The sequence below is a fragment of the Opisthocomus hoazin genome, chromosome 4 (assembly GCF_030867145.1).
Source record: "Opisthocomus hoazin isolate bOpiHoa1 chromosome 4, bOpiHoa1.hap1, whole genome shotgun sequence".
Classification (NCBI taxonomy): domain Eukaryota; kingdom Metazoa; phylum Chordata; class Aves; order Opisthocomiformes; family Opisthocomidae; genus Opisthocomus; species Opisthocomus hoazin.
The window spans coordinates 27,392,560-27,420,134 of NC_134417.1; the positions used below are offsets into that span (position 1 = coordinate 27,392,560).

The following is a 27,575-nucleotide window of genomic DNA, read 5'->3' on the forward strand; positions in this document are numbered from 1 at the left end:
TTCTCGGTTACATCAATGCAGACACCATCCGACTCGAGGCTCAGGTGTCTTCACAGTGAATTATTCGCAGCAAAGAAACCGTGCAGAGCCAATCTGTAAGAGGTCCCGTAGACACGAGAAGAGAAATAATTCTCTTCCATCTTTGCTGCAAGGAGGAGTTCCAGTAAGTCAGATCTAACACAAGCGCTGTCTAAAATTTGATTAAAGAAGAAAAATCCATCAAGCATAAACAAACAAAATCCAGCACGCCTCAAAATTAGGCTCTTGCTAGCGCTCCTGTCCTTCCTCCCCTGCCGGCCCCATCAGATTTTCCCCCTCGTGCTGAAGTTCAGAAAACCCCACAGTGCCTCAGCGGTGCCTCAGCTGTCCCGGCACGGTGCTGCCTGAGGCCAGGCTCTCAGCGGCCGCGCTGGATTTGCAGACGGTTGGCAGTACCTACTGGCTAGGAATTCAGACCATGACTGGCCTCTACTAAGCGTAATATAAAAGCCATAAATAGAAATGAAATCATAACCACCCCATTTCTTTCTTGCATTCATATTGCTTTTGTAAGATGTCTTTGAATTTTGGTAAATGTACTATATTGGCTTGTTTAAGAAAATTTCCAAATGTCGGAGAACCTGTAGGGCTTTTCTTGAAACAAGCTCCAGCTGAGTATTTCCACAAAAATAAAGCTCTGAATGTCAGGGAATCAAGAAGCACTTGGCCCAAAGCAACACCATACTCAGACACAACAGTGTGCCTGTGTTTTGTTAGCACTTACACGCCCCGACACATCTCCGACACTGCACTTTTTTCAAGGTTAAGGTAATTAATTTTCACACCTTTCTGTGAAGGAGGAGGAAGAGAAGCCCAGGCACCACAGTTCTGTCCGCGTCTGGTGAACATCAACCACCAGCCTGTGCCAGGAACAGAGCTGGTTTTGAACTGGAACTTCATTCTGTTTACTGGCAGTCTGCAGAAATGCTGTGAAGCTCAGCAGGTCAGGAAGAGAGAGCACGCAACGAAAACTCAGTGTGGATCTTCTGGTAGTAGTTTAAAAAAAAAAAAAAAAAAAAAAAAAAATCTTCTCTTTCTCACCTAACTGTAACGCCCTCGTTTTAGCTCTCCTCCATGAGTAAGCAAGCTCTATCCAACCGATTCCCAAGGCGAGCACCATCAGCAACACACCCTTTTGATTGTGAGATTCTGGGAAAAGCAATCTTTCGTTTGGTTTTCTAACAAAGTGCCAAGAAATTGAGCCCATAAAATAAATCCAGGTTGTTCCTAGTTTTGGAAAGAGCTAACCTCTATGTACATTCTCGCCAACTCCTCTCAAATGCCTTGCAGCCTCGGAGAGAAGCTGACGTGGTGACAAGGTAGCTGCGCCGACAGAGGACTCTGCCTGGTTCGTCAGGACTTTGGAGGCTCCTGGGAGTGTTTCAGCAGGGTGAGGGGGTAGGACTGATGCTCCTTCTCTCAGGTGGATGCTGCCAGCACAGGAGTTAATGGATCTGCACGTGGGGCACGTAGGTGAAAACCGCTCAGCGCTGGGTGGCCACTCAGCCCCGTCCCTGTCCAGCAGTCAGCAGCTGGTTTAGTCTCCTAAACTACCATCTTTAAGCTTTCAAAACAGAGAAACAGTAGTAACTAGCCTAATTACAAAATAATGATGTATCAAGTAAAAAGAACTATTTTAATACAAATGGATGAAGACAAATTTCAAGACGAATTACCATCAGTGTTTTAACATTTATGTATTTTGTTAGTGAGCAGCATTTACAGGGGAACAATTCTGTTGTGATCTCCTGGTGGTTTCTGAGAGTAGCACAAAGGAAGGATATGATGATGAAATTACAAGCCCAGGTCCCACTGTGGCCAGCCTTGATTGCTTCTCTCCCTCGGGCAACTGAGCCTTTAGGGAAGACTGCGAAAAACTGTTCAAGGTACCCAGGAGGGTCAAAATCAGCTCTTGGCTTTGCCCTTTTTAGCAGGGAGTCGCCCCGTTGCTTCGAGGTATTTGTTAATTATTTCTTCTTGCGTGCTGGGCAAGCACGGTTGATATTTACAGTATTCCATTGTATATTCACCCTTTCCCTGTAGAGTTGGAAAAAGAACAGAGTGAGGATGCTAAACGTGTGATCCTCGTTAGCAGCAAGCCACACCCTCATCTGTGAAATAACACGCGATGCTCATTTAGAATGAAGCACGCAAACGTGGTGTGCTGAGGCACACGGCTATGAGATGCGAAGGCGCGCAAACAGAATCCGAAGGCTGGCTCTTTGGGACAAGACCACCCGTGGGTCCCATCTCAGCCGTGAGACAACTCTGCTTAAGAACGGAAAACAACCACGGCATTCGGAACAGCCCACTGCAGTGCTCGCAGAATACCGGCACTTGCCTGTCAGAGATGCCCGACAGCACATTTCATGTAACACACAGACTCACCCGGTTCAAAGGCATTCAGTGAGCGTGTAACTGCAGGTGTACAGACGGACGTCTCAGTAACATGAGCACTGCTGTCACACATCTCTTCTACTGGCAGACATTTGTAACTTACGGAGTGGGCCTCAACTTTCCCAGCCTGCGACTTTAATACCTGTACTGATCCTATCAGTACCATAATATATGGTAATTATAATTTTATATATATATATATAAAATATATGATAATACCTATCACTTTGTGTTATTTACCACTTTGAATCTCTTCCCTCCTCAAAGTATGAAAGAATTTTTTGGCCAGAAATGACATGGCTAATGATAGCCACGTTAATTAAAAAGCAGTTAAAGGAACAGTAAAAACTCTAAGGTTATTTTCCCAGTCTGAACTTGGTTTGATTTTTATCGCTTTTACTGCTGCGTATGCCGTGTATACGATGATGCAAATTAGCACACTTGACTGACAGAAATCATCATGTTTTAGCAAAAAGTACTGGGCGCACTTACCTCTGTGCAAGACCTCAGCTCGGTGGCGTAGCCAAACATGTCATTCAGCGGCACCTACAATCCAAGCATACTGTTGTAAAAACACCGCATCTTGCCACCAACTTTTGGTTATCATCCAATTGATCTCGATTACGACACAAAGAGTCAGTTTCTAATCATCTAGTTTTGTAAAGTACCTCTTTTTGAACTAATTTATATTCACAAGCTGTTCTCAGCAGGAAACCCCACAAATTTCAGCGTTTGAATGCACCAGATACCGCCGTGCCCCCAGTTCTGGGATCTGCAGCACCCCACAAGAGACAGTGACGTCTGAAGTCTCTTGGGACTGCAGCTCTAGGCATGATTCAGACAGCAGAAGTGACGCAGGGCATGGTTTGTCGTTAGCTACGGCTTTGCTGAGGGGATTTACCATACCACCGCCGTCAGATGCACACTTCTGTACGACCTAACGCGAGAACAAACGCGTTTTTCAGAGGGACACAGAAGAAGGGACACTGGAGACAATTCATTTGTGTTTATCTGCAATTACTGCAGTTAATGCAGGTACCTTAGAAATGCCTCTAAATATCTGCAGGGTGGGTGTCAGGAGGATGGGGCCAGACTCTTTCCAGTGGTGCCCAGCGACAGGACAAGGGGCAACGGGCACAAACTGAGGCACAGAAGTTCCGTCTGAACATGAGGAAGAACTTCTTCCCTCTGAGGGTGACGGAGCCCTGGCCCAGGCTGCCCAGGGGGGTTTTGGAGTCTCCTTCTCTGGAGATATTCAAGACCCGCCTGGACAAGGTCCTGTGCAGCCTGCTCTGGGTGACCCTGCTTCGGCAGGAGGGTTGGACTAGATGACCCACAGAGGTCCCTTCCAACCCCTACTATTCTGTGATTCTGTGATTCTATGATATCCGCTGCAGGAAGGGAGCTGACAAAAATATCCTCCCCTGATCTCTGTGCACCTGTACCGCTGCACAGGTTTCTTTCGCTCCGAGGCAGCCCTGCCAGCCCACCCCGAGCACCCCGCGTTCTGTGCCTTTTGCTGTGTAGGTCGGCAAGCCGGTTTCTCTGCAGCAAGACAGATTTACAGCAGGTTCACCAACACTGCACAACACGCTGCCACGAGGCGACAGTAACGTTATGCTTCTCCACCGAAAAACTGATGTTATCTTTATCCGCTGACAAACCCGGCTACAAGTTTACACACACCAGTCAGTAAATAAAATGGAAACAGAGTTGAAAGGTGACGCAGGAAAAGAAAAGGTCAGGAACCGGTGAACACCACCAACCTCAGCATAGAGCGTAAAGTAGCCCTCCACGCCATCTTGCCCCGTGATCACTCCGTGGCGGCGATTAATTCCAGCTATCACCACGCCTTGGAACTCCGTGGGCGCCATCACCTCCACCGCCATAATGGGTTCCAGTATACGCACAGTGGCGTTTTCCATAGCTGGAGAAAAAAAAACTTCACTAAATAATCAAACATCAAAGAACAAGCTTGGCAGAATTCAAGATACCCCTACACATAGCAAAGAAGTGTTTTATGGTTAATGCTAAGTGTTTCTTATGTCAGTGGGGCAAAACAATGATGGACTACGTGGAAGTCCAGCTCCCCTGCCTTCTACTCCCGAGACTGCAACGCCGGGAGGCACACGGTTTGATAAAATGTTCTTTTCCTACCTGTGCAAGGATGAAGCTGTTGGTGTTTCTTTACTCTGCTCTAGGAAACAGGATTTCCTTCACACAACTAAGGGAATTATTGTGCCTCCCCCCAAAATGTCTATAAACTTTTGCACATATTCTGCTCTACACAACCAGCCAAAATTTAAATGCATCTACAGATACTCCAGGCAACGAATGAACCTACAGAAATGAGGTTGCTAAATTAAGCTCCAACAATAACGAAGGCAGCAGGAGCATGCGTTTGAACGACGAGCTCTGTACCTTGCTTTAGGGCTCCTTCTCCCGCTCTGATGAAGGCGATTTCATTGGAGTCCACCATGTGATGTGCCCCATCATCCAGGACGAACCGGACCCCCGATATTCTGTGCCCTGACACCAGACCTTTTTCACAGGCTTCTCGGAACCCCTATCAAGTAATGTCTCAGAGTTAGCAGGCTTTAGACCTAAATGCAGCTTAAAAGAAGAGCAGCATTAATGACAGCCTATAAAAGACATTAACCTTAAAAAACGAAAATGATAACAAAACCCCCCACCTTCCACAGTCTTTAACAGCAATCCCGTACCTACCCTATGGACCTTTTTGATAACACAGTGGGAGAAAGTAACAGCGGGGAAAACTTTTTGTTCCCAAGCATCTTAAAACTTTGTACTATAGTTCCTCGGCACCACAGTTTGATACCGGTATTTTTTAAAAACAGAAATCATGTAACAAACAAAGGACAAGAAAAAGAAAGGTAGTCAGGATTTTGCTTCGTTAAGAGACTGTATGATCAAAACCCAACAGAATGCTCTTACGTGGAAAGCGCTGCTCTAACCGCGTGACTGAAGAACAGGATTCTCTCATGTATGCATGCTTTTTCCAGGGTTTGGCAAAATTAATTTAAGTGCTGCGTCATGGAATAATGAAGAAATTGTTTCAGGCTGACCCATTATTACAGGAATTCAAAGATCAGGGTAGGAACTACTTCAAGCAGTATGAGATAAATTATGCAGTTACAGAGAGCCAGACCAGGGAAGCCCGCAGAAGAGATGAAAAAGCAAGAATATTTGGTAGTTCCTGCAGGACATCTAGCTTAATAACAGTTTCCTACATAACTGGCCTCAGAGCAGACACAAAAAGTCACATATCTCCGGGTTAGGGATGAGAATTGCGTGGCCACAATCCAAAGCAGCAGAGGGCCGTTAAGGAGCAGACTGACGAGGACGTGGCTTGTTTGTCTGCAAGAAAGGAAAGGCAACCTCCCGCACTGGAGTGGAAATAGAGCCAGCGCTCACCACCGACGACAACAAACAGCAACTTCTAAACTCAGTGGAAAACTTTGGAATGTAAGAGATTACACAAAGCCACACAAATTAGATTCTGCTTCCACTGAAGTAATGGCCAAAGCCCGCTTGCCTGGCGCGAGACAGCCACAGTGAGGAAACCACTGGGATCGAGTGTTTCTGGTACCACGCGCACAGACAAACCGCTTTTTACCTTTTCAACAGCGGGCACGAACTGTTTCGGAATGTTGGTGCCAATGGTTCTGTCTTCAAATTCTAGTTTTGTGTAGTCCTCGGGATCCAAGGGCTCAAGCACGCCGATGACTTTGCCATACTGGCCTGCTCCGCCCGTCTGCTTCTTGTGTGTGTACTCAAACCTAAGAACAAACACATTCCCCCAGAACGCCACGTTACTCATTACGCAGACCATGCTCTAACCACCGTTTTCTAAGCAAAGAAGTTCCCATGCTACTTTATTCCATCTGGCTATGTGCAACCAAACTGGCTAAAGGCCAGAAGAGCAGCTGAAGCACCAGCCCAGGATACTGAACACCCGAAGACGGAGCACCACGGATCCCACAAGTAGGAAGCTCAGAGGCTGTGATGGGTCTAATGCCTCAAAAAACAACTGCAAAACCAAGCTGCTTCTGTCTGCCACAGGCAACGCTAATAAAGCCTACTCACCTTTTGGCTTCTGCTTTTTGTTGACTGAATAGCAGTGATATTTTTGTGGTTTCTGCACATACCCACAGTTTCCACCCACAAAGTACTTTGATGTTAAGGGCAGACACCAACAAGGAAATAAAGAGGGGGGAAAAACTTGTGAATATGAACTGTTAAATATTTTAAGTGAAACTGGAGGGATCATGGCATGGTTTGGGTTGGAAGGGCCCTTCAGTGGCCGTTTAGTCCAACCTCCCGCCACAAGCTGGGACATCTTCACCTGAATCAGGTTGCTCAGAGCCCCATCCAGCCTGGCCTTCAATGTTTCCAGGGATGGGGCATCGACCACCTCTCTGGGAAACCTGTGCCAGGGTTTCACCACTCTCACAGTAAAAAATGTCCTCCTTATATCCAGTCTGAATCTCCCCTTTTTTAGTTTAAAGCCGTCGCCCCTTGTCCTGCCGCAACAGCCCCTGGTAAGCAGTCTTTCTCCACCTTTCTCATCAGCCCCTCCAGGCGCTGGCAGCTGCCCCGAGGTCTCCCCACCGCCTCCTCCTCTCCAGGCCGCACAGCCCCGGCTCTCCCAGCCTCTCCTCATGTCAGAGGGGCTCCAGCCCTGGGTCGCTGCCGTGCCCTCCTCCGGCCCCATCTCTGCCCGGGCCGAGGGCGCAGGCCAGACCCGCTCCCCCCGGGCCGGGCCGCGGGGCTCCGGGCAGGGCGGGCGCCCGACTCTGGGGCAGCCCCGCAGAGCTCGGCTCCTCCCCGGCCGCTTCCTGCGGGAAGAGGAAGCGGCTCCCCGGCGCCATGGAGCTGCCGCCCAGCCTCTCCCACGCCGGCCGGGCGGCGGCCCTGGCTGCCGGCTGCGTCTGCTACCGGCGGGGGAGCCCCGGGCGCGGCCTGGCGCTGAGGGCCGTCCGCCGCGCCCGCAGGCAGGTGAGGGCCGGGGCGGGCGGCCGCCGCCTCCTGGGGCTCGGAGCGGGCTGCGCGGCGGGCAGCAGCTGCGCCCGTCTCCCGGGCGGGACAGAACCCCGGGCGGAGCGCGGCCGAGGCAGCGGCCTGCCCACCTGCATCCCCGGCTGAGGGACCGGCTCCCCGCCGCCATGAGGGGCCGCCTGGGGCCGTGCGCAGTCCCCCAGCTGAGGGACCCCCTGGGGCCGTGCGCAGTCCCCGGCTGAGGGACCGGGTCACCCCCGCCATGAGACACCGGCTGGGGACCTGCCCCATCCCCGGCTGAGGGACCGGCTCCCCCCCGCCATGTGCCATCCCCGGCTGAGGGACCGGCTCCGGGGAGCCCAAATCCAACCCCAGTGCAGCAGCACAGTAGCAGAAACACGAATCCGACACCACACCGCGTTAAATGAGCGCTCCGAACACGGCAGGAAGAAGTAAAAGAACACCCCAGCCCTGCAGTGGCCCTGCTGCAGTGTCTCTCACAACAACCAGAGCACTCTCCACAAGGCAAAGTAATTCAACATTTTACCGAATAACGTTCTTAATGTTTTCCTTCTGTAGGACGTGGATGGTGTGGGGCATAAGTACCATCTGGAGCTGGTGTTAGAAGACGTCCTTGACAAAGTGAGTTCAGATCTATTTAATGAACGCGTTCTGTGGGCAGAAGCCGGCACTCCCAATCTGCGATAAACAGCCAGTGCTTTACGGTGCAGACCCTGGCTGAGGCCAGCGGACACACCAGGTCACAGTGCTTGGTATCGGGGCTCAGATTTTTTTCTATACTGCAAATCGGGCAAAGAAAAAGGCTCAATTTTAGCAAAAGGGAACCCCCCTTTCTGACACCATCAAAGCCCCGAACGCCTGGCACCTGCCACTGTGACACAAGAAAATGCTCGAGGGGTGACAAGGACATTTCAGTACCCCTCCGTTTCAAATCGAAGTCACTGTCACCCATTGCTCTGAAAGGCACAAGCGACTTTCTGCATCACACACGCTGCCCTTTCTATCCCTGCCGAAGGAAAACTGCCCTTACACTATGTTCACAGAAATACCATGAATTCAGCCTTCTCTTAAATAATCACAAACCTCTATGGGCCAGACTCGGAGAAAATGGCAACTACATAAAGAAAAAAAATATATTTGGAAGTGCAAATTACCGAAATTATACAAGTATTTAATCATATATTAATATGCATAATTAACTCTGTAACAGGACAGTACTGTTAACTGCACTGCTGAGGTTCTTTATCATCTGGGCAAAAAAACCATTGCTCCAGATGTGGAATTCACAATTGAAGGAGAACTTAAGAACACAGATGAAGCAGATAACGCATTCTACAATCAAATCAAGAGCCTGGAAAAAGAGCTTGTGGCAGAAAACATACCAGGTACGAAGAAGGGGTTTGGGCGAGAAGGCAGGTTTGGAGACAATGCCCTGCGTGGCCAGACGCAAACCTGAGCTCGAGCGGTGGTGGTCCACGATCCATATGGGAGCCCCTACCACAGACACCAGGACCGAGGGGGATGAGGCCATCAGCCCTACTCTGTACGCACGCTACTTCACCTTCTCTCGTTCAGGGTGGTGTGACAATCGCAACACTACTAAATTTATTCCTCTCTTCTGAAATCCAGAACCGATACGCGATCTGCGTGCGACTGTTCTTGAAAACCCCTTGCTGCTGTTACCTCTGCCTTTACCAGCGTCCTGCTCGCTGCATGGCTGTTCTCAGTACTGTACGTCAGACTGTACTACTAGGTCCACTCCTACTTTTTAGAGCAACCCCTGCCTTGGAAGACCATATAGAAAATATGTTAAGAGAAAGAAGCGGGAGGAACACAGACGCAGTGGTGATGTAGCTGCTATTCCAAGATTACTTGGAAGGTCTCTGGCACAGCAAGGAACGTAATCGAGTAACTTTTAGCACCAAACCCTGCTATGAGGTGACAGGTTGTGTTAATGGCTGCAGCTCCACGAATGTTGCTTAATGTGTATTATTCATTTTGTTTGCCAGACAGCCACGGCAACGTGTCCCCAGAAATGGAGCCCATCCACCTGCTAGCATGGGTCGCCTCTGGCTATGTGATGTGGCAGAACTCAACTGAAAACACCAAGTTCCAACTTGCCCAAATTAAACATGTGAAGCAAGTGGTAAGTTACCATCAACGCCCTGCGAGAAAAATAGTATATGGGAGCTACGCAGCTGTGCATGTCCTGGATTACAGCTGAAGCTAAATTCTTAAGCGAGAAACCTCAACTGTGTCTGAACATCTTGGTTCGCTTCATTTATAAGCCAGTGTTTGCTTTTGCTCCACCTACCTATTACCTCTAGCAAATCATGAATGCTGGAGTGTTTATTTAGATCACTCCTTCTCTTCATAAATTTTGCTTATAGAAGCTGTGTCTTCTTGGCAAGAGCACTATTATACACTTAGTTAAGAAAACTGACTCTTCCACTTGGAGGTCACCGTGTTGATTGCAGTTTTATCTAACTTTCCTGCCTCTCATCTGTAGTGTAAGCCCAGCTGACAGTATTCTTGCATCTGCATAACACGCATTGTAATACTGTCTTTTATCTCTTGATCTACACCATTATCTTGCAATCAGTCACAGTAATGCTGCTTGACATCTCTGCGATAGCCATGTCTAGAGAAACAGCAATGGGCTGCACCTCAAATTCAATAAAACACAACCCGCTCTGCTTTTGTTTGCAGTATTCCAGTCTCCATCCATCTGCTAGATCACCTCAAAATGCTAATCAGGAAAGAAAATACTGATTTAATTCCACTCTCAGTATTAATTTTTTTGCTTTGTTCTTCCCAAACTTATTTGTAGTGGTTTTTTGGAGGGCGAGAGAGAATATCTTAAACCTAAGATTAATTTTTAGTTGAGGCATTCATATTGCACAAGTGCTCTTTTTTTTTTTAAATTGCCAAGTTAACAGTTCCTATAACACTTACTTTAGGGAAAGCTTTCCATCTGATCTGAAAAATTCTATCAACTGGAGCAGTGGTCCTAGACTTGTATCAGCACGATGAGCATCAATTAAGGTTATGATAAGAAAACTGAATTCAGGAAAATTTGTCACAAGGCAGAAAGGGAACAGAATACCTCAGGACAAAATATTTTCTATTTCTGAGTGATCACAAGTGCTGTGTTTATCCTGAGCAGATCTGGATCTGCCCTAAGCCAAGAAGTAAACATGACTGTCACATCTCGCTGCAGCTATTCAAATCGAGTCATTAGCCGCCATTAGCAACAGGCCTTGCAGACTTACTACCCAGAACAGGCTTAACTGATAAAGCAACTTGTTTTCAGAAAAGTTGTTACCAGAGCAAAGTTTTTTAGTTGCTTTTTGGGGTTTTGTTTTGTTTTTAATTAATCGAATTCTATAGATTCTCCCAGTTCTTCTCTGTTCTATTTAGAGAAACTATACTCTGGGTTAAGAATAACTCCTGAAGTGATGCTCGCCTTTAATTCAGTAAGCTAGACCAGAGAAGCAGGGCTTCGTATTTAGAAAGCCCAATGCATCAGGATGCTTCAGAGCAGACTTTCAGAGCCCACACGCTTTGCCACTCCGCACCGCCAGTGAATTTTGGGGTACGAAGGAGAGGCAGCAGCTCATGCTGGGAGCACCGTTTGTTAGCATTTTGCTCCCTCTCACGGCAGCCTTGGAGCAATTCACTGATGCTGCTGGGCTGTGCACGAGCTAGATTTTAAACCCCTCTTTGACAAAACAGGTGAATTTAAGGATAAGGCAGACAGAAGGCTGTTAAACTAAACCAGCTGTCATCGCTCTCTAGTAATTTTGCACTTTTTCTTTTCACTGAAGAGCAGGTAAGTAAAGAGTGACATTCCAAAGGCCAGCGGGTGTTCAGTTGCTCACACAGTCACTGCTAACTTGCTATCCGCTATAAGGCCTCTGGAGTTCCCTCCCAGCCTCATCCTACTGACAATTTTATTTAGGATGATTTGGGCTAAATTGACACTTTATAGAACCAGGTGTTCCCCTCCCAACGAGTTCCTGAAGTTGAGATATATCTAGCTTCTTTAAGCGAGGAATTAGAACGGTTTTAAGTTTCGCAGTCTCTCAAGTGTAATTTTGGGAGTTCACAGAAATACAAAACAGTATCTTTTTGTTTTGTTATCATGACTAAGCTTCACCTGCTTGTTAACATGAGCTGCCAGTTTCATCTGAAATACATCAGAGAGTTTTTATGCTAACTAAAGAGATCTGATTCACTACTTTTCGTCTTGTCTTTCCGTCTTGTCTTTCCAGAAAAGAAGTGATGAGTATCTTGAATTTGACTACATGATTCTCCTTCACGAAATAGTGTCCCAGGTAAAGTCTTCTGATTTAAAAAACCCTTATTTTCTTTTTAGTATTAAGACTGCCAGCTGCGTAACCTCCAACGCAGACACGCAGATGGTGGGGCAGTCACAGATTGGATGCCTCCAGGTCAGTTAGCAAACAGGGTGAGGCGAGGGCTACAGTCACCTGTCTCAGCATTATGGCTTCTGCCCATACGCAGGCAGGAGACAACAGATCTCTAACTTGTGTCAGCAGAAAGCAATTTTCAGCTATTTCTGGGCCCTCCTTGGGAACGGCAGAGGTTCAGCATACTGGTCATTCACAGCTCTTTCCTCTTGGGAGATACTGTTGCCAAACTGGCCAGGGATGAAGGGAAGAAGCGGCTGCCAGCATCCTGGACCGTTAACGGCATTCCAGCTGGAGCAGCAGAGTGCTTCTACGCTACAGGACAGCACTGGTGGACCAGTACGCAAAAGGCATCGTCTACCGCAGTAGCTCGCACAAACAAGCAGCAGCAACCTTGGTTCCCAGAACAGTATTTACATGGTGTGCTATTCTCCATCATAATTTTGCGATCTGAGCAAGTGTTTTCATAAGAAAAATGCAGAAAATTTCAAAGAGTTTGATTGTGTGACCTCCTGTAATAAGTCATCCACTGGTAACAACAAGCTGAGAGCTCACTCCCACTTCCAGCTCCACTGCTCCCTACCCACTGCACTCTCAGTTAAGGCATCTACAGTGGTTTTAGTTCCTCAGTTTTCTATGAAGAAAAATTCCTGAGAAGTTGTAGCCAACTAACTGCAGAACAGAGCACAGATTCTTCCCTGTGCTCTGCCTGGTAAAGGGCTTGTGTCCCAAAATACCAACAGCACTCACAGTAAGAGGGGTAAGCCAACACAGACATGCCTGAGCTGCAAAACTTGCCGAGATGAAAGAAAAATGTAGTTGCAGCAGCATGGAGCACAACACAGGCTGAAAAGGGCTTGCAGGAGAGCTTCAGATACTAGAACAGCCGAGCTGGACTGCGTGTTATGGTGCTTCCCCTGCACTGCTACTGCTTCAGCCTGCTTGCAATCAGCCCAGGCATGGCTGTATTACAGCAGTCAAATCCCGCTCCGTATCGTTCACAGAAACTACCTTCTCACTTCCTACAGCTTTATTTTCTACCCGCAGGAGATCATTCCCTGGCAAATGACAGTTCTCTGGCACCCACAGCGTGGCGTTCAAGTAACACAGGACAGCCGTCAGCCCAAACACGCAGCGGAATAACGGACTGCCTGGCTCTGCAAGGGAAGAAGCTCAGACGCTACCGGAAGCATTTGAAGGAAGGGCAGATAATGAGGGCGGATATGCAATCAAGGTACAAAGGAGAAAGTCCTTCCTCAGTACATTGTGTTTTGATCTGATAATCCGAAAGGCACTTTTTCTGCCACATAATCAAATTCTGCATCAAAATAAATTTAAAAAACCCTCTGTTACCAGAAGGAATACTTACGGCACAGGTGCGGTGATGTTCTCCCTAAAGGCAACTTTTGGCTTTCCCATGATGCAAGGGCAACCGTATTCCCTTTCCATTCGCTGCAGGGAAAAAAGACAAACACGGAATTAAATACAGAGCTGTTCCACTGGAACAACACTTTGGAAATTATTTTATTTACAGATCTTTCTGAAATGAGAAACTTAATCAGGGTTAAGCAGTTTTTTTGGTTTGGTGTTGGACTGATTTTTGGGGTCTTGGTGGTTTGGGTTATTTTTTTTTTTTTTAAGTTAGAAATGGTTCACTGCAGCCAACCTTGTTTAAAGCATATAGCTTTAGATATGGGAAAAGGGAACAGCATTTATTATTTCACTCCAGTTTAAGTTTATCAAGACAAAAGCCATCTTGAGTCTGTCAACATTTCAGATACATCTATTGTGTTAGACTAAAATAAAGTATAGAATCAACTTGAAAGAAACAAATAAATCGCTGTAACTAACTATTCCCTCCTGCCTGCATCGTCTCTTATTATGGAGTGATACATTTTAAAACACAGAGTATTTCTCTCTGCTGTAGGAAATGTCTAATGGTAAAACTCATCATAAGCAAAGGCTGCTAAAGGAAAGCGTAGTGCTTAATACATTGTTCGTGGATTTGAACCAAAAAGTAAAAATATTCCAGGCAGTAGTTTCATTTAAATAGATTATGAGCCTTCAGAACAGAACCACTGGAGAGAAAGATTCAAAAGCTGACCAAGAAGTGAAGCCCTTCCCTAAGCAGCTAGCATTGCTCACACTGACGCCACGGGGCTTTCTGCTAGGGAGATCTCAAAACAGCTGTCGCACGATAACCCTGATCTACCCTGAAGCACGTGGAGTTCTGCACCTCCCAGCAGCCTGTAACCTTGACATCCGCTTAGGCACCCAGTTCCCAAACCAAGCTGCCATCAACTAGCCCATCTGCAGATAGATTTTGGTACAGCGATGCGATGTCTCAGCCAGAAAGGAAGCAGAATGTGGTTGGGGAAACAGTCAGAAGCAGAGTCCATGGCATCTGCTTCCCAAATTACCTGGGCGTAGATTTCCAAGTGCAGTTCCCCCATTCCCGAAACAATGGTCTCTTTGCTCTCATCATCAAAATGGATTCTGAAGGTGGGATCTTCCCTTGTAAAGCGGTTCAGGCCTTTTGAAAATTTATCAAAGTCGTTCTGAAAAACAAGTACACACACCAGAACACATTAACAGCCAGAAGCCACACAACAAAAAGGCCTCATATTTTCCTATCAACTGCTTTGTGCTTCTACTCTCATGAGGTTATTTTCGTAAAAGCACAACCACACATTTGGAGCTGTATTTATCCCTCCAGTTGCTTCAAGTCCACATTTACCCAGGTCAAAGACACGCATCTTCTTTACGGCTAAGCGATACCGTCTAACACAGTCACATGCTGAGTGATCTGAACGATGTATTCTTAAGCACCTTGACAGAACATTTTAAAACACTGCTCATTTTAGTCTGTGGTTCCATATGTAACTGCTAACCCACATAAAATAATAAAAGCAGCAGAGGAAGGGTACCTCAGTCAGCAAGAAGTTGATTTGTAGGCTCCTACCTTGTTGGAAGGCTTCATGGCTACTGAAATGACAGGATCAGGGATGTGAATTGACTCCTGCAACGGCCATAAAGGAAGAGATCATACAACCAAGTTCCATGGCCCCGGGTGATGTAATTTCTCCAGAAAAGTTTGCTCACAAGAACTCAGGGTTACAAACAGGGATCACCGTTTTACTTACCTAGCTTGTATCTAATATCATAGCATAACAAAATTAATGTTGCTCTCCTGAGGATTACTACAAGGCTCTACTGTAACGCCTGCCATACTGCCAACCACAGGATTCCCAGCACTGTTTCCTACATACAAGTTCATCTCTGTTTGGATTTCACATAGTTAGAAGACTCTGCTTCCGATCAGATTTTGTACGCGTATTTAAATACGTATACAAATACATAGCTTAATATTTTTGGGTAACAGCATCCACTTCTAACAGCCCAGAACAGTTTGCTAACACTGAAGTCGTTTATTTGATGTCAAGCACAGTGAACAGGTGTGTATCTCTCTTGCACATACCCATACTTCTGTATACTCAGACTCCTTCAGGTATAACAAATAATCACAAAAAATATTTGCGGCTGCATATACATCAGAAAGTATTTAAACTGAACAAACTACTACAAACTTGTACAAAATCCTGGTAAATTCCAACGCATGGGCATAGAGATGAAAAGGGGTACTCACCATGGAAATGTCCGTACTCGTTTTATCAGTGAACGTATCCCCACTGGCACAATCAATTCCAAACAGCGCACATATGTCTCCTGCATAAACTTCATTTACATCCTTAAGAAAGAAAAGTTTACTATTTAGATAAAACTGAAAGATACATTACAAACTAAACCTGGTTTTAAGAAGATATATAAATACTGTGTTGAAAAGCCTGAAGTTAAGCTCTTTTGAAAATGCCAGCTTTGATAAATCTTCTCTCTTTATTCAAAGCACAAAAAGGAGACCTCAGCTTGGATGCTAACTTCTTCTAGAGTAAGGATGTGAAGCAAGCAACATACTATGTTTCAGGCTGTCCTGACCCAGCTATAGCGTTCAGGAATCTTAGACAGGAAAGGGCAGTATTCGCAGCAGTTTGGGAATCAATTTTTAGTTTAAGAACTGTATTCAATAATTACATGGAAGAAGACTTTTCTGTGTATTTTGCCAATCCTATTTCCCCTCTCCCAGAAGTATGGACTGTGGGGCTCATACCACAGCTGGCTTTCTTTAGCTATCACCTCAAAGCCATTTTATAATGCTTCTTGGGCAAAAGACTCTTCCACTTCAGAGGAAGTAATACAGTAGAGACCATTCCACTTTCTTGTAGAGCTCTATTTAGCGGCACAGGCAGGTAGGAATTAACAACAAAAGCAGAAGTTTGATGTATCTCATCGTTCAGAGATAGCTGAAAAGGGAGAAGGTTGTCTAGCCAGAGTGGCTCAAACGGCAGCCCATGGGGACTGTCCTCTCACACCCACCTCCATCTTGTCTGAATGCATACGGACGAGTCTTTGTACACGAACCCTCTTCCCAGTCCGGGTGTTATAGATATAATCAGATTTCTTCAGCATTCCCTGATACACTCGAATGTAAGTTAACTGCCCAAAACGGCCAGCCTGGAATCAAAATTCATTGAAAATCAGATATAATTGTTCTGGGAGTCAAGGCCACTGCTATTCAAAGTATGATCTGCACAGACTGACGAAATCTTTCTGTTTTGAATTTATGCATTAGACATGTCAATGAAGCTTTTTTTGACATAGTCTCAGCTTTCACTTGGCTCTGGAATGGAACTTGGCATCTCCTGGCCATTTTCTTTACTTCTCCAACGTTACCAGTCCGCAGCCTTCCCAACAGAGGCATACGTTAACTAGCAATGTGGCCAGCCACTTTCCATACGAAAATCTGAACTGCTACGCTCAAGGTAGCAAACAACTTGTCTGTGTACTTTTTCCTCTCCAACTCTCTCGTGTTCCATTGTTTTCAACTTCAAACAAAACGGGGATTTTTCTCTGAAAGTATTTCAAATAACAAAACAAACCCCCCATGTTTTAACTAAGAAAATCATGAAGAATTTGAGTCATAATAACCTATCCTCAAACTTCCACATTTGGCAACGTTTGATACATTTGTGGATTTTGTGGTTGGAACTTTTTTTTTTTTTAAAGAAGTTAAATTTAAATTGAATGTAGACAAACCAATTTTAAAATTTGTTCCACACAAGTTTTGGCAGCACCATCTCTTTGGACTCGCTCTGTTCTCTACTCAAATCACTAATAATGAACCTGGATACCTCCTTTCCTCCTTCAGGGTTACTACCACAATGTGAGTACAATTTTTGAAGTCCCTCTGCAGAGGTCAGACACTGGTTAGCATGGGAAGCTTGCAAGCAATTGAATAAAGTCAGCTGGGTAACGTTCCTGGCATCCGTCCTCTAGAAATTTTCAGTTTAGCTTTACCATATACAGAGTGACCAAGTAAAAAAGCAATCCCACGCACAGATAGATACACTGAAAACACAAAGCTCTAGATGTGTGCTTTTCCCCCAGACACGAAAGGCACTCCCCAGGCATCAGTGACAAGCCACCGACAGCTCCGTGCCAGTAGGACTTGCGTACACCAACAACCCTTGCAGGAAATGCCCTGCTTCTCGACTGGTTTTGCTGCATCAGAAAGGCTAACATTAACAGCTTACCTCCAGCTTAAAAGCAAGGCCTATAAAAGGCTGGGAATCGTCTCGAGCAGAGTTCAGCAGGAACTTGGATTTGTCCTCAGAATCTCTTAAAAACAGGGATGGAGAGGGAGTTTATGTCAGGAAGCAAACACGGCAGGCTCCTCTAAACACGAGCCCAACCCTGTGAAGTCCCAAGGGCCTTTCAGTTTCCCAGGTTTATAACAGAGACTTAAAGATGCACACATTTTTAAGAGGCTCAGAAAGTATCTCAGAGAAACTGCAGCAGATCCCAAAAAGGAGGTCGAAACTATGACAAATATCACTAGCCCTTCGTATCATCCAACTCTTTTGCCATCAAAGCAATTAATCATCCACTCAGACACAACTCAGGAGCAAGTCCAGTTTAGAGTGAAGGCAGAGACATTGCAGTGACTCCTCTGCCAATGCTCGTGAGCCACACAAGAAGTTTTCACCTATCCTAGTAGGCAGGCGTTAGGGGCAGCGAGAAGCACAGCAGCAGTGAGGACTCAGAGAGTCAGCTAACCGCTGGGAGAAAAAGCCATAAACTGTATTTATTAGTATAATTTCTCTTTAGCTATCAATTATATTGTCTGAACCACTCAAACAGATCAAAAAGACCTGACGGCCACCCTTGAGCCAAGACTGGAATGTTAAGGGCTATTTACTGGCTCCAACATTGGGTTTCATGCTTCTTAGCTGTGAAGGCACATCTGCTTCAACAAACATGTCCAAAGAATAAAACAGTTTACACATTTCAGACGTGCTCTCTGGTCTACTGTAGGCATGGTTTTAAAATTGTCATTAATTTCTAAAGAACCATCTCATCAGATAATAATTTTTCAAATTTAACATTTAACGTGTGTTAAAAATAGCAGCATAAACAGTAACCCTCAAATGAGAGGTGAGCTCTCTTCATGTGCAAAATGAGGATGCCATTATTTAATGCAAATGGTAAGTGATCGTGTATTTTTGTAAGCAGTGTTTCCTGCTACCTATTACACTATTTTGAAAGCTGATTCCAAGAGCACTTTGTATGCTCAGGAGTACACTTACCCCTGGTTAAGAATAGCATAGTTCTCAACCTCGGAAGGGTTGGGGAGGTATTCCAGGACAGCATCCAGCAGTGGCTGTACTCCTTTGTTCTTCAAAGCACTTCCCACCAGCACGGGGGTAAAGGACTTCTTCAGTGTTGCTCTTCTGATTGCCAGCTGAAAAATATCAGTGCATTACTCTCCTGCTGCAACAGCTGCAGGAGTCTGACGCAGCACTAACCAAGCAGCAGTCTGGATTCTCTCTCCCTCTTTTTGCTGGTTATCTCTGCTCCTGGATTAACCTAGGTGCTCCCACATAGTCTTCGGTACAACGCCCTACACAAGAGCTTCCCGTAAAACTTGCTCACCAGAATTCTAGAGAGTGTGAGATTTTCTTTCTTCTCCTCTTAAATTCACTTAAAAATTAAAATGGCTAAGACAAATACAATGATAACCCCAAAATGCTCAAGAGAAAGTTTCCTGATTCTCTGCTGGTAAAGGCAGGATTCTTAATTTCTGTTTTAGATGTCTCATTCCCCCTATTTAATTATGTTGGGAAACAAGACACATCTAAATTTGTAAAGTAAGGTGAGACAACTCAGTATCTTTAAGCCACAGAAAACTCTTCTGAAAGAGGAAGTTGGGCAGGGAAGGGATGTTTGGGTAAGTGCCACGCTCAATGAATCATCATTTTTTGATGAAGAAAGTTTGAAAAGCACAGCAGAAGAACCTATTCACATGCATCTACAGACCTGCTGAACTTGCACCATCTCAGCAATCTTTCCAGGACGTCCCAGCAAACGGAGCAACACAAACCGCACGGTAACCTCACGCTTATTCAGTGCCTTTCACCCGCGCAGCACACGACGTTGCAAAGCGTAACTGAGCACCAACAGCTTTCATATTGGTGGACAGATGCTGTTTGCCACCCTCCTGGCCCTGCAATTAATTACTGAAGCCAAGATTGCCACCTCGGCCTCTCTTCTCCCTGCCACTAGAGGATGCCACCTCCCCACGCCTACTGAGGCCCTCACTCCAACCAAGAGCAGCTCCACCTTCTCTGAGAAGCTAAAAGAAATGACTTCTCCTTGCCAGACCAAGACAGCTAACCCCATCATCTAATCCGTGAGCCAGCTAGAGTACCCAAAGACAGACGGTTAAGCTACCTTCACAATTAACAGAGAGAACAGTGGCTCCTTAAATTTGTTGATGTAATGACTTCACAAAAATAACACAAGGAAAAAACCCTACATCAGCAATTCTGCTCATCTAGCCCGCGCCTGCTCTCATCTGCCAGAGCGCTGGAAATACAGCTGTGCTGATGCCTGGTGTTTTTATTTGGCCACATGTTTTCACTTGAAGCAACACGACTGCAATTCATCCTCATCAACAATTACCTTGGGAAAAAACAATTTTATTTTCACAGGAAGATTATTGCCACTGAGTGCCCCACGGCATGCCCGGGGCCCACCAGCTCCTTGCGTGTAGCATTACGGATAGCAGCAAATTAGGTGACGTTTAAGCAGCTGATCTTCAGCAAGCATCATGCGCTGCAACTGTGGCATCCAGGAGTGATCCTTCGCATCATTTCCACAAAAAGGTATTTTCAGTGGAAACCTGGCTGCTGGCCACTGAAAGAAAATCCATCTTCAGGGACATATTAGTACAAATTAACCCACATCTGCAATACTATAGCCATTAGAGCTGTAATTAATTGGCTTTCAGAAGTGGGAAGCAGAGGCATGCTGAATAGACAAATTTCTCTTGGTAGCAGATTTCCCTCCCAGCAGGAGCTGTCAAAAGTAGCTTCCTGCTAAAACTCTCTCACCTTGCAGCAATGCAGGGTATTCGCACCGGTACCATTCCCTCTGCCAGGTGAAGGACAGATCCTTACCAGGCCTCCCAAATCGCTGACAGTTGTGTCTTTATCAAAGCGAGAAGGGCTGCTTTGTAACAGGAATAACTCAGACTTCATAAAATAATATCTAATTACTGGGATGACTAAATGCCTGCTTATCAAGAAGATTGGCTTGGTACTTTCAGAAAAACCCTTGTGCTTTTGTCTCAAGCCGAGTTGGGATACACAGATTCCTGCATGCTCTTCCTAGAGACATTAATCACCCATAACTCACCCAGACAGCCAAACCGATTTAAAAAAAGAACACAACACCTCCAAATGCAAGGTTTGTCGCAAAGTTAAAAGCAATCAAAATTTAGGGGTTAGGAAGAGTCAAGTAAATAAACCTGAAGGGGACTGGCAACACCCATCAGCTTTGAGGGTCCTCCACATCCCAACAGATAGAGCGGGCAACTCAGAGGAACGCGAGCACTGCAAGCCCTACCAGGGGAAGGGCTACTGCACAGAGACAACCAAATACTGAGAAGAGGACTTAAATATCAAAGCTATGTTGAAAGCGGCAACCTCAGTGATCGCGTCTGACTCGAGCTCGGCCAGCCTAGCAGGCTGCACTCAGAGAAGCAGCTCCTGCTTGTAACCTTCATGTCTCAGTTCGGCTTGTCTTCTTCAGCTACCAACTGCAGCACCCGGCTGCAGGCAGAGGAAAGCACAAGGAGACAGCAAATGCCACGTCAGGCAGGCTCCAGTGCAACCACTCAAAGACAGGCTGTTCCGGCTCCAACAGCAGCTCTCTTCGAAAAAGCAGTCTGCCTGCAAGGCTTCTCCCACTGCAACGGGCTCTTCAGACCTCACTTTTTTATTTAAACACGTTCAGCAACTACTGCCTGCCACGACACAAAGCCTAGCAGGCCTCGTGTCAACAGCTACACGTCGCCATCTTGACTTACACACCTACTCCACGGGGCCGTGCGGTGAACACAAACCAGCGTAGCGCTTCTTCTCTACGGGTACGTGTCCTCAGCTTATCTTTACACTCACGGCACAGCAGAAGCAGGTCCACGCGCGCTCTCTCCTGCTCATGCCAGGATAGCCAAGCTTTCGCACCCGTCCTGGCTGAAGCTAATCCCACAGGAACTCAAGAGGCACCGTTAGGCAGCTGCGATCCTTAAAGAAGTTATGGCCAGGCCACGTAACAATCCGCTCTGGCACATGTAGCTTGCCAAGCCTGACATAAAGCAGTCTAAAAGAAGGAATACACGTCGTTAGTCTGCTGTCCAGCCTCCACGGAGCGGCACAAGCCGATCCCACCCCGGAGCCAGCAGTGGCAGGACTTGCACAAAGACTGTACAACACAGCTGATCTTCCTAGGCCTCCCTAACGCCTTTTTATTGCATGGACATGCGCTTGAAGGAACAGCGATACCAAACTGTCACGAGAACGAATAATTTTCAGCCTACAGCCATCTGATTACTTCCGTGAGCATCCCTTTATGCTGGCACGTCTGCCATTTGATACCTGAAGTATTTTTCATAAAATAGATAATGTCTCATTTTTTTCCCTCTTTCAAGAAATGCAATTCTCTTCTTTTTTTTAAAAACTGCATTTTGACCTGGATTCTCCTCTGGAGTCTCCAAGTGAAGTCATTCCAGATCCCTTCTAGCGTGCCACTCTTTTCAGTTCAGATTTAACCAGTGCAAATACAAAATGAGGCAGGGTTTCCTAGGCACAAAGACGACTCACAGCGCACCAACAACGGCCTTGCTGCGGGACACGAAGCAAGTCACAGCCGCCACGCTGTGACACAGGCAAGGCAACAGCATGACAAAGATGACTAGATGTACCTTTGTGCCACTGGCTGCTCCCCAAAGGCCACACACAAGCTCAAACCTTCCAATGCAAACCAAAAACCAAACGTGAAACGGGCCCTCAGCAGGGCGCGGAGTGGGAGTGCCCTGGCAGGAGGTGACACTCATACTGGAGAACTCAAGCAAACAAAATTTCTTCAAGACTTCAGGAATTTTTTAATTGGGGGGGGAGAGGAGGAAGACGGGGACACAAAAGAGCGAGGTAACAGTGCTACGGGAAGAACCACCACAATAAGGTTACCTTTAACTCAGCGGCTGTAGGAATCTTTTCTTCCAAAAACTGCTCCCCAAGTTGATCATCCGAGTTAGCAATGCATTCGATCAACTCCCGACGTCTCTCTGCAGCCTCAGCTCTGAACTCCGCTGGGATTTCATCATACCGAAGAGTCTGGCTACAGAGACATAAATACCATAACCACTCTACAGGAATACCACATCAATCAGCCGTTCCGTCGCTCATCGCTGTGACGCCCCGCCTGACCAGGAAGAATTCACCGTTGACACGGATATGGAACAGAAATCACGTGAGAATATCAACATGTTATCTTTGATGCTTTGGCAGGAGAGGGCTTCTGCCCACTCACGGTAGGAATTTGCAAGGATACAGCACGACCTGTTCAACAACCTCACGCACACCTGATCTGCACCCCAGTAAGCTGGTGCCAAACACACGGTATCAGTTCCCATTACGGAGCAGGTCTCCCATTTCCCAGGGTGGTAAGCGTGGCCACCACCCCTCCACACTCCTGCAGTCAGCAAACAGTTCCTGCTGCAGTCACCCATCACCGAACCTGACCCCGCAGAAGCGTTCTGCTGTCACTGCGAGAGCTGAAGGGCGATACCTCAGCCCGAGCACAAGCCACATCCGTAACTTTTCGAAGAGCAGGCTTTTTCATCTCTGAAGAGGAACTGTTGGTAGCGTCACTCACACAAAGAGTAGCTCCAGCTAACAAACATGCAAGTTTCAAAACTTACCCAAGTTCGCCATCAAAATATATAGCTCTTTCTTCAATAAGATCTATAACTCCTTTAAAGTTTCCCTCCAGCCCAATTGGAATCTGAACAAAAGCTGCATTGTGTTTTAACTTGGATCTGAAAAAGTAAGCAAATGTAAATTAGGTCAAGGAAAAAGTCGTTTCTATATATGTGCTCCAGATGGTCTTCGAACATCATCCCACTCCTACAAAAACACTGTCTCTGTTCCTTGGATAGCACCAAAAATCTACCAATGCTGATAGGAAATGCCCAGTTGCACTTTACCCTGAGTGACTGCCAGCCCTCTGTGTCCCAACAGATACAGCGAGCAGCTTCCATGGGAGAGGCAGCAGAGCAAAGCAGTTCCAGTTAACGGCTTGATTAGGGGAGCTGCTTCTCCCCTGATGCATATTAATGCACGGATCTCACAGACGAAATCAGGCACAGAATGACTGCAGGCAGGGAGCAAGCAGGACTTCTGGTACCCGCACTAGAAACCGCCCAGCCCTGTGTCATCTCCCTGCTGTGAGCTACAGCACGTTTGCTACCAGGATCTAGGAAAAATGTAAAGGCTGTTTTCAAAGTGGCTCCAAATACAGTTCCGCCAACAAAATAAATAATAAAACCACTGCAAGCCTGGGCTGACACTAACTCTTATTTTTCTTGAGAATATGGAGACTTGTTACAGGTCAGGTTAAGATTTAACCTCAACTCAGGTACTATCCTCCAAAGCTGTGACTACAGACCCCACACGAGAATGCTTTTCGATATTCTTAGTATTATATATATGAATACACGAATGCAATGCTATAGGAACCATTCAGAATTATTTCACAAGTAATTTTAAGCGATAAATACCTCAACTGCTGTACTGCTCTGGCTGGACTAGAGCCCAGTCTGTCCAGTTTATTGATGAATGTTAGAAACGGCACACCGTAACGTTTCATTTGCCTGTTCACAGTTATTGTCTGGCACTGCACGCCTCCAACAGCACAGAGAACCAGAACGGCTCCATCAAGAACTCTCAGAGACCTCTCCACTTCAATTGTGAAGTCCACATGTCCTGAGTAACAAAAAAGCCGCCGTTATTCATAGATGATAAAAGGTGATGAGAAATTGCTTGCTCATAGCTGCAGAAAAGAGCAACGGCCAACAGAATCGGTCTCCAGCTACGCAGAAAGAGTCACGTTAGCTCAGTCCGAGTCACCAACGAACACAAAGACGGCACCACGCTCCCTGTGTGCAGGAAGAAACCGCAACCTTCACGCGTTCAGAACCGCTGTTACCTGGTGTGTCGATGATGTTGATGTTGGTGTCCTTCCACATGATGTACGTTGCTGCAGACTGAATTGTGATCCCACGCTGCCGCTCCAGCTCCATTGAATCCATGACAGCCCCGACTCCATCCTTACCTTTCACCTTAGGAAAAAAGAAAAAAAATGTAGTGCAAGGCAGTTTACTCAGCATTCTGCATGTGCAGGAGTGATGCTTTACATACCGAGCATCATCTTTCACGCAGTGAAGAACACCAGACGTGGCAGAACCACTTAAAATTCTTGAACTACAAACAAGCTGGATTGTTTTTGCAGCTGCACCTCCAACTTCAACGTATTTTGCTCTCCTGAGGATCATTCCTGAAACTAGTGACCAGAAACCTGCAGGAAATTCTGCCTCACTGCAAATTTAACAAGCTAACATACCCGATGCTAAAAATGACATCCCTATCGTCTCTGTTTCTCCCAGTCACCTTTGACTACATCAAAAGAAACATTTATCTTCCATTGCATATTCACCATGGAGATGGTAAGGGAGAAGTCAGTCTTAAAATAAGACTGCACCCACGAGTGCTGAGGGAGCTGGCAGATGTCATTGCTGAGCCACTCTCCATCATCTTCGAAAGGTCCTGGAGGACAGGAGAGGTGCCCGAGGACTGGAGAAAAGCCAGTGTCACTCCAGTCTTCAAAAAGGGCAAGAAGGAAGACCCAGGGAACTACAGGCCGGTCAGCCTCACCTCCATCCCGGGAAAGGTGATGGAGCAGCTCATTCTGGAGGTCATCATCAAGCAAGTGGAAGAAAAGAAGATTATCAGGAGTAGTCAGCATAGATTCACCAAGGGGAAATCATGCCTGAGCAATCCGATAGCTTTCTACGATGGCATGACTGGCTGGGTAGATGAGGGGAGAGCAGTGGATGTTATCTACCTTGACTTCAGCAAGGCTTTCAACACTGTCTCCCATAACATCCTCCTAGGGAAGCTGAGGAAGTGTGGGCTGGATGAGTGGCCGGTGAGATGGACTGAGAACTGGCTGAATGGCAGAACTCAGAGGGTTGTCATCAGCGGCGCTGAGTCTAGTTGGAGGCCAGTAACTAGTGTTGTCCCTCAGCGGTCAGTACTGGGCCCAGCCTTGTTCAACTTACTCATCAATGACCTGGATGAAGAGTTAGAGTGTACCCTCAGCAAGTTTGCTGATGACACAAAACTGGGAGGAGTGGTGGATACCACGGCAGGCTGTGCTGCCATTCAATGAGACCTGGACATGCTGGAGAGTTGGGCAGAGAGGAACCTGATGGAGTTCAACAAGGGCAAGGGCAGGGTCCTGCACCTGGGGAGGAACAACCCCAGGCACCACTACAGGCTGGAGCGGAGCTGCTGGAGAGCAGCTCTGCAGAGAGGGACCTGGGTGTGCTGGTGGGTGACAAGGTGACCATGAGCCAGCAGCGTGCCCTGGCTGCCAAGAAGGCCAATGGGATCCTGGGGTGCATCAAGAGGAATGTGGCCAGCAGGTCGAGGGAGGTTCTCCTTCCCCTCTGCTCTGCCCTGGGGAGGCCCCATCTGCAGTGCTGTGTCCAGTGCTGGGCTCCCCAGTTCAAGAAAGATGAGGAGCTACTGGAGAGAGCCCAGCGCAGGGCTATGAGGATGAGGAGGGGACTGGAGCATCTCTCCTGCGAGGAGAGGCTGAGGGAGCTGGGCTTGTTCAGCCTGGAGAAGAGAAGGCTGAGAGGGGACCTTAGAAATGCCTCTAAATATCTGCAGGGGGGGGGGTCAGGAGGATGGGGCCAGACTCTTTCCAGTGGTGCCCAGCGACAGGACAAGGGGCAATGGGCACAAACTGAAGCAGAGGAAGTTCCAGCTGAACCCGAGGAAGAACTTCTTCCCTCTGAGGGTGACGGAGCCCTGGCCCAGGCTGCCCAGGAAGGCTGTGGAGTCTCCTTCTCTGGAGATATTCCAGCCCCGCCTGGACGCGGTGCTGTGCAGCCTGCTCTGGGTGACCCTGCTTCGGCAGGGGGTTGGGCTGGGTGACCCACAGAGGGCCCTGCCAACCCCGACCATGCTGGGATTCTGTGATCTGAAGTGTTTGGAAAGAGGGAGAACACTGCAGTAAAGGAGGGATCACTTTCTATCCCCTTGCCCTCCACTTAACTTTTAACAAGGCATTGGGGAAACCAGCAGACTTTGAGGATTTCTCTGCCGGCTTGGCCAGAAGAGCCTCGCTGGCCCCCCCAGGCTCCCTCGCCCCGCGGACCAACCCGTCGCACCCCGTCGCGACGGCTCCCGGCCCGCTCGGACCCACGCCGCCCCGCTCCGCAGCCTCCGAACACCGACCTCGTGCATCTGCGCGATCCTGCCCGTGTAGAAGAGGATTCGCTCCGTCAGAGTCGTCTTCCCCGAGTCGATGTGGGCCGAGATGCCGATGTTGCGGATCCTCTCGTTGGGCACCGCTCCCGCGGAGCAGTGCCGGCGGGGGCTCAGCGGGGGCTGAAAGGCAGGGCAGCATCGCCGCCGCACTCAGGCGCAGGCCCAACGCAGCCGGCACCAATCTCCAGCCAAACCGCCTCTCCAGGGCAAACGGGGCACTGAAAGCGAAATGGCCGCTCCAGGCTCCCCCCAGCCCTGCGCCGCGCCCCCATGGACCCGCCAGCCCCCCCCGCCAAGCCCGCCTCACCCCACCGCGGCCCCGCACGCTGCCCGCCAGCCGGACGCGGTGCTTCCGGCCAGGCCTCTCCCTCCCTCCCGCCGCCCCGGGAACGGGGGAGGCCGAACGGGCCCCGCGCCTGCCCCGCCGGGCGCCCGCCCCTCATGGAATGGCGGCGGCCGATACCTCCCGCCGCTGGTGCCCGCGGCCCCACACCAGCCCGGCCCGCAGCAGCCGCAGCATGGCTGTCCCCCGCGCCGCTGCCGGGGCGCCGCGCATGCGCGGGGGGGCTGGGGCCTGCCGCGGGCTGCCCGCCGCGCCTGGGCCAGGGGGGCCGGAGGAGCGGCCGAGCGGGCTCGTCAGCGGCCCTGGCAC

The 27,575-nt window shown here is 47.8% G+C and overlaps 2 protein-coding genes across 3 annotated transcripts; one reads left to right on the forward strand and one right to left on the reverse strand.

Moving 5' to 3' along the window:
* Nucleotides 1–1,638: 1,638 nt before the first annotated feature.
* GFM1 (G elongation factor mitochondrial 1) lies at nucleotides 1,639–27,482 on the reverse strand. Its single transcript, XM_075418400.1, has 18 exons — nucleotides 27,387–27,482; nucleotides 26,891–27,043; nucleotides 24,573–24,705; nucleotides 24,145–24,349; nucleotides 23,287–23,403; nucleotides 22,553–22,703; nucleotides 18,611–18,765; nucleotides 17,558–17,642; nucleotides 16,341–16,478; nucleotides 15,556–15,657; nucleotides 14,872–14,928; nucleotides 14,330–14,467; nucleotides 13,279–13,361; nucleotides 6,074–6,236; nucleotides 4,858–5,002; nucleotides 4,203–4,363; nucleotides 2,929–2,982; nucleotides 1,639–2,076 (listed from the first exon to the last, which is right to left on the reverse strand). Exons 1-18 carry the CDS (start codon nucleotides 27,477–27,479, stop codon nucleotides 1,945–1,947), a joined length of 2,265 nt encoding a protein of 754 aa, XP_075274515.1. The 5' UTR covers nucleotides 27,480–27,482; the 3' UTR covers nucleotides 1,639–1,944.
* LXN (latexin) lies at nucleotides 7,327–13,283 on the forward strand. Of its 2 annotated transcripts, none has more exons than XM_075418401.1 (6): nucleotides 7,327–7,455; nucleotides 8,035–8,097; nucleotides 8,687–8,861; nucleotides 9,486–9,622; nucleotides 11,751–11,813; nucleotides 12,938–13,283. In XM_075418401.1, exons 1-6 carry the CDS (start codon nucleotides 7,327–7,329, stop codon nucleotides 13,187–13,189), a joined length of 819 nt encoding a protein of 272 aa, XP_075274516.1. In that variant the 3' UTR covers nucleotides 13,190–13,283. The 2 variants fall into 2 exon arrangements, with proteins under 2 accessions (XP_075274516.1, XP_075274517.1); XM_075418402.1 differs by having other exon boundaries at nucleotides 12,957–13,135.
* Nucleotides 27,483–27,575: the final 93 nt, after the last annotated feature.

What these genes read in the sequence shown, in the direction of transcription:
- LXN (XM_075418401.1), top strand. Translation starts at nt 7,327, where the DNA reads ATGGAGCTGCCGCCCAGCCTCTCCCACGCCGGCCGGGCGGCGGCCCTG. An exon ending in TCCGCCGCGCCCGCAGGCAG is followed by an intron (nt 7,456 to 8,034) that starts GTGAGGGCCGGG and finishes TTCCTTCTGTAG; the next exon opens with GACGTGGATGGTGTGGGGCA. An exon ending in TTAAACATGTGAAGCAAGTG is followed by an intron (nt 9,623 to 11,750) that starts GTAAGTTACCAT and finishes TTGTCTTTCCAG; the next exon opens with AAAAGAAGTGATGAGTATCT.
- GFM1 (XM_075418400.1), bottom strand. Translation starts at nt 27,479, where the DNA reads ATGCGCGGCGCCCCGGCAGCGGCGCGGGGGACAGCCATGCTGCGGCTG. An exon ending in GCGGGCACCAGCGGCGGGAG is followed by an intron (nt 27,044 to 27,386) that starts GTATCGGCCGCC and finishes CCTGCCTTTCAG; the next exon opens with CCCCCGCTGAGCCCCCGCCG. An exon ending in TATTTTGATGGCGAACTTGG is followed by an intron (nt 22,704 to 23,286) that starts GTAAGTTTTGAA and finishes ATGTCTCTGTAG; the next exon opens with CCAGACTCTTCGGTATGATG.